This window comes from Canis lupus, chromosome 6 (genome assembly GCF_011100685.1).
Source record: "Canis lupus familiaris isolate Mischka breed German Shepherd chromosome 6, alternate assembly UU_Cfam_GSD_1.0, whole genome shotgun sequence".
Lineage (NCBI taxonomy): Eukaryota > Metazoa > Chordata > Mammalia > Carnivora > Canidae > Canis > Canis lupus.
The window spans coordinates 17,673,400-17,682,396 of NC_049227.1; the positions used below are offsets into that span (position 1 = coordinate 17,673,400).

Here is an 8,997-nt window from a genome sequence, read left to right on the forward strand (position 1 = left end):
ATTCCAGGATCGAGTCCCACGTCCGGCTCCCTGCAGGGAGCCTGCTTCTCCCTCTGCCTGTGTCTCTGCCTCTCTCTCTGTGTCTCTCATGAATAAATAAATAAAAATCCTTAAAAAAAAAAGTAAGGTACTGCTATTAGCCCCATTTTACAGAGGGGGAGGGGAATCGATGCACATTTGGTTTCCTACATAGGATTTGGCTCAAGCCTAACTCCACAGTCTGTGCTCTTAGTTACTGCTATTCTGCCTTTAAATTTGGAAAGATGGAGAATGCTATTTCTGGCCTCTGGGTGCCTCTGGGTTAGCGTTTTAATGAAGACATCACATTACACACTCAACTTGCTTTTTTTTTTTTAAAGTATCTTTACACCCAACACGGGGCTGGAACTCATGACATGCTGAGATCAAGAGTTGCATACTCCACCAACTAAGCCAGCCAGGCACCCCTCAATTTCCTTTCTTATATGTAAAATGAGTGTGATTCCCTCTCACAGTGCTATATGCAGGTCAAATATGTATGACAGGTTGTTTGTAGGTGCTCAGTTAGAGTTGATTACTTTTATCTCTTGAATCCAGAGGAAAGTCTGTACCTGCATGTTAGGTGGAATTCAGGGCCATCTTGATGAAGGCCTTGGTCCACTCTGGGTCCCTCAGTCCCCTCCTCGATATATGTGAATTTAGACAACCCTTACTAGGGTGCAGGGTCACAATATCTTCTGGAGCAGATTCCAAAGTATCACTCCACACAGGAAAATTCTCAAATCATGAAAGTAACTCTGACGACCATTCCCCTACTTCTTCCCTGTATCCAACCCTTATTGCCTTCCCTGGCACCTCCTCCATTTCCCAGTCTTTCGGGGCCAAAGTAGAAACAGCCAGTATAGTAAATCTCAAACTCAGCTAGAGACATACAAAAAGATCAGAAACATATTGAAAACTTTACTAGAAATATAGAGAAAAATATATAACTGCCTCAGATGCTTCAGGATGGATAGACAAATGGAGCTCCTAGGTCCGATGGGGCAGTTCCCTATCCACTTCCTCCTCCTCCAGGAGTGAGGCATCCAGCTCCTCCAACCGCTGCTGCAGCAGAGGTCCCACATCTGGGCTGGGGGCCAGGCTGGAGGTAAGGGTCCTGCCAGCTGTCGCCCGGACCCCACGAGATGGCCGCCGGGATCGAGGAAGGCTACTGTCCCGAAATTCTACAGCCCGCCGAAGCTTCTTTGAGCTGGTGAAAATCAAAGTCCCGTTGCGCTCCCGGGGTTCCTCAAAGATGGTCTCAAAGGTCCTGGACCAGGCAGGGAGGGGTGCTGGTTACCAGCATGGCCCCTGGTTCCAGCCTTCCCTCTATCACCCCCATGCCTTCAAAGTTTCTCACCTCCTGGTTGTAGGTGACTGGTAATTCTTGTTGGTATAAATTTCTTCTAAGCTGAACTCCTTCTTGTTCAACCTGGGAACAAAGAGCAGAGGCCATTGAAAAACGGAAGGCCACTGTACTCTGGAAAAAGGATAAGCAAGGCCTGGTCTACATTTCAGTTTCTGGGACACGTTAGGGCCAGGAGTGCTTCCTAAGGCACACAGATAAGTTCTAAGTGCAAACCATGTCCAGACCAACTTGACTCCTCCAAGCTGGACTGTGTTCCCTGAGAAGAAACAAAGCCACACTTCAGGGGATCTGAGCCTATTACACCTTTGGCCAAGGTATTTCCATGTACAGTGAGCCACTCACCTGATTGGTCGAGGCAGCCCCATTGGTGTAAGGTTTAGCTGAGGACGGGCTGGTGTCCTGCGTATTCTGAATTGAGAAACTTTTCCCATGGTCTGTGAAAATAGGGCAGAGGTAAGAGTGCAGCATGGCCTCAGGTCCTCACTTGTCTTCTCCCCCCATTTTCTCCCTCCATCTACTCCTACCTTGGTCTCAGGGTCTGAAAGCACCTGGTCCTCTGAGGCCCTTGGCTCCTTCCCCTTGGTTGAGCTCAACCTGCAGAGAAGGTCGAGGCTCAGGGACAAATAACATTCAGAGCAATATCCCCATCTCCCCCCCCACACACTGGATAGTAGGGAAGGAGGCTGAGCCCAGCCTGTGCCAGGGCTTTAAGAAGGGTGGCACCTGGGTGGCTCAGTCAGTTAAGCAGCTGATTTAGGCTTAGGTCATGATTGCAGGGTCCTAGGATCAAGCCCCACCTCGGGCTCCCCACTCAGTGGCAAGTCTGCTTCTCCCTCTCCCTCTGCCCCTCCCTCCATCTGGGCATGTGCTCTCTGTCTCCATCTCTCTCTCAAATTAATAAATAAAATCTTAAAAAAAAAAAAAAAGGAGGGTTTATCGAGAGCACTACCTGGGTTCTGCAGGTTCAGAGAAGGAGGAAGTAGACGCAGTGGATGAGCAAGATGTGATGAGGGGAGGAGAGACTCCCACTCCTCCAAGAGGGAAGACCTCTTTCCGGAGACAGGGCCGAGGGGGTGGTGGGGCTCGGGCCATCTCTCCACCACCCACAGTGTGCCGCCGGGGCCGTAACCGGCTTGGGTGGTGTGGAGTGGGGGGCCAGCTGCAGGTGTCTGGGCCAGGGGGCCCCAGATCAGGGCAGGAGTGGCTTCGGCCCAGAGAGGGCTTAGAGAGAGGTGCTGGGGGACTGTGGTCTTGGGCCCGCCACTGGTGGATAGGGGGCCGGGGACTGACAGACGCAGTGTCCTCAGTGGCCCCAGACTGCTCAGCCTCTGAGATGGCAATCTTCAACTCCAACTTCATGGGGGGTGATGGGGGTGGGGGCCGTGGGGCTTTGTTGGGCGTGAGGAAGATGTCAGCAAAGCTCTCCAGCTTGGAGCGGACAGAACGGAAGAGGGGGGCCAAGCCCCAGGGACTGAGGCGGGGGCGTAAAAGGCTGGACGGCGGTGGGATCGATGGGGGCTCCAGTACAGGATCTGGGGCTGAGGAAAAGGAGAGGCTCAGGTGGGCATTCCTTGGCTGCAAGTGTCTAAGCCCTACTTCAGTGGACTCAGCCCCTCCCCCAGACACTAACCTTTGCCCACAGAAGTATAAACCCACACCTAAAATACTAAGCCCTAAATTTAGGAATTGAACATCAGGCCTCTGAAGTCTACACCCCAACTTCACACACCAAGCTCCCATGGGGGGGGGGGGGAGTTAAGCCCCACCCCCGCCTCTGCCCCTGATACTTTTAAGCTCAGCCAGGATTTTCCAGGGCCCTAAATCTTATCCCTCTGAGTCCTTACCTGGTGGTGGGCTCTCCGGAGGGCCTTCAGGCAGGGCAGATGGCTGGAATGGGGGATCCAGGTCCCTGGACGGAGGCACTGACTGGTGAACAATCGTCATGGACTCGGCTCTGGGGTAAAGGGGCAAAATAAAGGCTCAGGGAGGTTTCAGGTCCAGATCCCACCTGAGCCAGCACCTCCTCTTCCCTGAAAGCTTCTGAAGGTGTTATAAGGAAGGATCCGACAGGTAAATTCTGATGCCTTTAGCTTTAGCTCCTGGGATAACAGTTGCTGTCTGGACATTTTGATAATCCCTTCCCCAGCCCTCTCACCTTCTCGCTGGGATGATGAAGTTGGGAGTCTTGTCAGCAAAGCCCTGGATGTAAACAAAGGATGTTTTGGGGGGAGGCAGGGAAGCCCCCTTTGGCCTTTTTAGCTCCTCACGTTCTGACCCTCTCAAGTCTCCAGAACCCTGCCAGCATTCACACCCAAGACTTTTTCCTACAGGTCTTTCCTCAGTGTCTTCCATCTAAAATGCTGTTCTCCTTGCTCTGAGCAAAATCTACCCCAGCTGAACCCCTGACATCCTTACCCCAAAATTCTCATACCTCAGCCAGGGGTCTTGGGCTAGCAATGTCTTCTAGCATCACCACCAGAGTGGGCTGGGGGACCCAGTCCTCCTTTTCTGAAGGGCCCTCCTCTGGGCCATGGGTTGTCCTTGATCGCCGCTTCAGAGTAGAAGGCCGGTGGATGCGGCTCAAGGGCTCTCGACATAAGTGCAGTGGGTCAGGAGACCTAGAGAGAAAACAGAAAGATCAGAGGGGCTCAGTTATGCCCCTAGTTTACCCTTCAACCTGCCATACTCACCTGGTCTGTGAGGACCATGTGGCCTGTTGGGGTGGTGAAGCAGGTGGCTGGCTTTGGATAGAATCCCGCTGGTTGCTGCGGTGCCGTAGGGTGGTAGTCTCTTCTTGGGGCACCAGGGGAACCTAATTGAGAAGGAAGTGTCAAGAGCAAGGTGATGAAATGAGATGGGACAGGACAGGACCTCACTGAACCTAACAGTGCCGTATGCCACAAAAGTGATAGAGATTGTGGCTAGAATTCACTTAAGAACCCAAAGAAATGAGTTGAACGGAATCAGTTCCAGGGCCAGATATTATAGTGTCCTGAGCTGCAGTAATCTCACCCAGGCTGTTTGGAGAAATGAAAAGGAGTGACCTTAGGTGAGTCACTGCCCTATTTTGGGCCTGTTTTCCTAACCTGTGCAATGGAGCTAAAGACCTCAGCCTGCTTCCCAAGAATAGCTTGGAAGTTGGGCTGGGGAAGAAAGCAAGGGTTTCTCATACTTAGAGAGTTGTAGCCATGTGGTTCTATGCCCAACACGGTTGATGGCGGGGAATGGGCACTAGAGACCCTGTCCAAATATAGGTAGATTCAGCAAGAGCCAAATAGAACTCTAGCATTAGGGAGGCTGCCTGAGCAATGGGTGTGAGAATGAGGTATCTGGATCTCAACTATCCTCATTAGTGATCTGGTCTGACTTTGATACTGAAGAGGGGACCAGAGGGAGGAAGGAGGCCTCTCAGTTCAAGGGGCTCACCATGTGGGCAGTCATAACATCTTCCAGCACCACAGCCAGGACCCTCCGAGAGGCCTTTTCCAAAGGTGAAGGGGCCGCCAGAGACTGCAGTCTCGGCCGTTTGGGGCTCCTGGCTCCCCATAGTACTCGAGCCAGGGGCTGGCGGCACAGACGTGGCCGGCCAGGTGGGCTGGAGGATGAGAGAAGCAGAGGACGGTCGCCTGAGACTGTCGTTGGCTCTGTGGTTTCCCCGGTACGGCCGCCAGGCTCCCCGTTTCCCGTGCTCAAGACAGGCGGGCGGGGTGCGCTCTCACCTCGAGTCCCCGGGCAAGTCCATGGGGAAAGCGGCGGCTCCGGGGAGTCCCTGGGGGATCCCAGGCTGCAGCCTGGGATGGGGAGGGGGAGCGGGGGAGCGGGGAGTGAGGGCCAGTCCCTCCCCAGGGGCTCCGCCCTTCAATGGTCAGCCCGCCGCTCCGGGTAGCCCATGGGCCAGAGCCCTAGGGAGTGAAAGGGCGCCCCCGGCTGGCCGCCTGGAGCGGGTGTCTTCCCGCTGCCGTCGCCCGAGATTAGTGGATCACCCGCGCACCCGGACTGGCACTTGCCAGGAGAACCTGGCTTGCAGTGGCCCCGGTTCTCCCACGGCCCGAGCTTCTGGGGCCTTTGTCCCCGCAGAATCCGCCCTGAGATCCCCCAGGATCAGCTGGGATCCCGGTCCTGAGAGGCTCACTTTCCGCCGGGTCCCTCTGCAATCCTCATCCACGGCCAGCGAGTGGCCAAGAACTCCGAAGCAATACTCCCACACACTGACGGTGCCCCCCGCCCCACGGATCCCTTAGACTGGATCCCTGCGGAAAGAATCCTACAGCCCGGTTGCTCCAATCAGACGCCGCGAGGATCTTCCTCTCCCTGTGAGTTTGGGCTCCGCAAAGCTCCACTCAGACAGGGGCAGCCCGAGCCTGAGCATCACGAACTCGGTCCGGATCCCCAGGGATCCACTGTCAAGCAGATACCCCCTTCACTCCAATCCGGGGAGGTCCCGCCCACAGACCCTCTCCTTCCCCCCTCCCCGGCTCCCCACCCAGCGCTCTCCCCAGCCCAGGACCAGATGGTTCAAATGTTTCCTTCCCTCCCTCCTCCCGCCCTCTCTCCAGCCGCTCGGTGCCCTCCTCCGCGCGCCGCTCACCGCCGCCTCCCGCGGATCCCGGGTCTTCGACGGCTCCCACCTCCGGCTCCTTTAAAACCAGCCTTAGCCAGCACTGCCCAACCGCCGAGGGCCTTCTTCTCGCAGCCCTCGGGCACCGCCCAATCGCCGGTCCCCGTCTTCCGGAGTGGTGAGAAACTAAGTGAAGCCACCTGGCAGCCATCTTCCCTAGGGGCAAGAAGCCAAATTGGGCAGCGCTGCCATTATAGCTGAGGGCAGGTAGCTCTGTCCTCGATGAACCGAAGTGGACCGGATGGTGTCATTTTCTGAAGGCCAGTCAGTGGCCGAAGACTAGACCAAGTTTCTTGAGCTACTGAGGCAGCTGTAGTGAATAGAGTGCCGCCACGTTTTTTAAGGGCATCTTCCGGTTCTTTGGTTCTTAGGTTAATAAACGTGAGCTGAATACTAACGACATGTGAAATTCCCAATTTCCTAGAGAGGCCTCACTGAGAGCGATTCTGCTACCCTCCGGGAATCCTCGAGTCCCCCCAAGGCGCTGAGATGTGGGGGGAGGGACTAAGAACCTGAGACTAGGGATAGTGCCGCCTCCGGCTCCAGGGTTTGAGCGATGTACCGAAGAGACTGAGCGGAGCCGAAATTGGGAAGAGGCTGGGGACATTGACCTTCCCGGAGGTGTGGGGGTTTGTGCGGCCCGCGCCGAGGGCTCAGTATAGGGGCGACATCGCAGGGGATCAATAACCACCTTGGCGTGCTCGGTGGTGTCCAGCGCCTTCCTCTCTGTTCCAGGTTCCCACGAAGCCAGTGTCAAGGGAAATAGTCCTTAGTAACAGTACTACTACTACTACTAGTCCTTAGTAGTAAGGGATCGGGGATGGAATCGAGCTGCTTGAGAGGCTGTATCATGCAACCTTTACCTGGAGCCAGACTACTGGTGGCGAGGAAGTGGGGATGTAGTAGCTTCTTGCACGGTGAAGGCACCTTCACCGCCGAACCAGAGGCTGTGCTTCCACTAATACCCAGAATTCTCCTATCCCAGAATTCCCTGTACTTACTTTCTTGGTGGAACAGGAAAGCCTGAAGCCTAGAATCCTGGGTCTGTGGGATGAGGGTGCCGAGTACCCAGCCAGTATAATTCTCTCTTCTGGGACTTAGTGATAAAAATGACACAGAGAGGATGATATAGAAAGAGCAGAATCAGGGGTGGCTCACCCAGAATCCCTGGGTGGCTCAGTGGTTTGGCGCCTGCATTCGGCCTATGGCGTTATTCTGGGGTTCGCGGATGGAGTCCCGCATCCGACTTCCTGCATGGAGCTTGCATCTCCCTCTGCTGTGTCTCTGCCTCTCTGTGTGTGTCTCTCTTTCTTTAAAAAAAGAAAGAAAAAGAATCAGCAAGGTGGTGTGGAAAATGAAGACTCCCCAACTCTGAAGCAAGGATTCATCCAGATAGCTCTCTCAGGATTACAGCCAACTCTCTTCCTAAGGCCTGCTGGGTCCTCTGGAAATCCATGATAAGACTTCTGATGAGAGTAGGTGGCAGCTCTTCCAGCTAGAAGTGTCCTCTCTCCCTTGGATTCCTGCTGGCTTTATGGGGCTTGAAGATGTTCCTTAGGGGTACAGAGATGCATCCAGCTGTGAGTGCTTGGAGAACCTTCTCAATCTTGATAAGCTGAGAGCCCCTCTGTAGGCTCTCACTTCCCTGTTGTTGGTTTTTTTTTTTTTTTTAAGATTTTATTCATTTATTCATGACAGACACACACACACAGAGAGGCAGAGACAGGCAGAGGGAGAAGCCGGCTCCATGCAGGGAGCCCGATGTGGGACTCGATTCCAGGTCTACAGGATCACACCCTGGGCTGAAGGCAGCACTAAACTGCTGGACCACCAGGGCTGCCCTCACTTTCCTGTTTGAACAGGTGCCTCTCAAGCCTCACAGGGCAAGAAAAGCTCCCAAGAGCAGAACATGCCTAATCAGAGTTTTGATTCCCTGGGTCTCCTGAAGAAGTCAATACCAAGGACAAAGGATGTAGCCTAAGCAAAGGGCCAGGGCCTGGGCCTGAGAATCTAGTAGGGAAGGCGTAGCCCTAAGACCCTAAGGTGGGGTGATGAATTTGATTTCATCAAATTGGAGTCTAATGTAGACTGTGATGTCTTCGCTCTAAGCCCAGGCCACAATGTTGAGCCTAATAGCCTTATGGTCTCACCTCTGCCTTCTTTGTGACTACCATTTCAACAACTCTTACCTTACCTACCACCTGTGTACACACTCTAGGGCATGGCCAATGTATGCTGATCCAGTGGCAAGAGGTCCCACATAGCTCCCAGTGGGGCAGGTGATGTGGCTGGAAGTTGCCACATGGATGTATCATTCTCCAGAAACTCTGGGCCGCTTTAGACCTGGGCCTCCCATCTGCTTAACCATTCCTGGCCTCAGTGGCCTAGCTTGTAAAATGGGAACAATAAACTTTGTCATGTCTATTTCAAAATAGACTTGAAAGATCAAGATCAAATGAGAAGACACATCTGAATGTGCCTGGTAAATTCTCAGGCCACAGGTAAAATTCAAATGACAAAACTACCTCTTCTTTCTCTCAGTACCCTATCCCTTCTGGCCCTTGGGCCAGCTCTGCTCAGTACTTTTGTCTGCAGAAGCCTCTAGGCTGAGCTCCAGATCAGCCACGGTGAGGTGGGTTGTGGCTTCAGGGTATTGGGAGGGGTGGGATGGTCAGCTACTGCACCTTTGCTAAGAACCACCTCTGAAAAATGACAGGAAGCTTTGAGTTTGGGTTGCTGTTCTGGTTGGCATCAACTATTTAACAAGATTTCAACACCTACATGCTATGCCTGGGGATAGACAGGTGCTTATCTCGGGGAGGTTGGAGTTTACCTCCCTGCTCACAAAATTGCCACCGGCTCTGCTACTTCCCACAGCTTCAGCCCGCTCCCCCTTAAAGGATTTTTGTCAGTCAGGTGTCAGCAATTCCTGACCAATTTAATTCCCCAGGTGAGGAGCTTTCAAGATCCACCTCTGGGGGCTTTCCAGTCT

The 8,997-nt window shown here is 53.8% G+C and overlaps 1 protein-coding gene across 3 annotated transcripts; it reads right to left on the bottom strand.

Moving 5' to 3' along the window:
* Positions 1-919: 919 nt before the first annotated feature.
* Positions 920-6,878, bottom strand: PRR14 (proline rich 14). Of its 3 annotated transcripts, none has more exons than XM_038539800.1 (13): positions 6,697-6,878; positions 5,976-6,161; positions 5,107-5,178; positions 4,814-4,982; positions 4,078-4,199; positions 3,819-4,005; positions 3,543-3,586; positions 3,232-3,341; positions 2,337-2,925; positions 1,912-1,981; positions 1,730-1,821; positions 1,379-1,450; positions 920-1,228 (listed from the first exon to the last, which is right to left on the bottom strand). In XM_038539800.1, exons 3-13 carry the CDS (start codon positions 5,127-5,129, stop codon positions 1,009-1,011), a joined length of 1,698 nt encoding a protein of 565 aa, XP_038395728.1. In that variant the 5' UTR covers positions 5,130-5,178; positions 5,976-6,161; positions 6,697-6,878; the 3' UTR covers positions 920-1,008. The 3 variants fall into 3 exon arrangements, with proteins under 3 accessions (XP_038395728.1, XP_038395727.1, XP_038395729.1); XM_038539799.1 differs by having other exon boundaries at positions 920-1,288; positions 6,697-6,869; XM_038539801.1 differs by lacking the exon at positions 5,107-5,178 and having other exon boundaries at positions 920-1,288; positions 6,697-6,867.
* Positions 6,879-8,997: the final 2,119 nt, after the last annotated feature.

Coding starts and splice junctions, on each gene's coding strand:
- PRR14 (XM_038539799.1), bottom strand. CDS start 5,129: ATGGACTTGCCCGGGGACTCGAG. Junction 3,342..3,542: donor TTCATCATCCCAGCGAGAAG/GTGAGAGGGCTG, acceptor CCTTTACCCCAG/AGCCGAGTCCATGACGATTG. Junction 1,451..1,729: donor GGGCTGCCTCGACCAATCAG/GTGAGTGGCTCA, acceptor CTTTGTTCCCAG/GTTGAACAAGAAGGAGTTCA.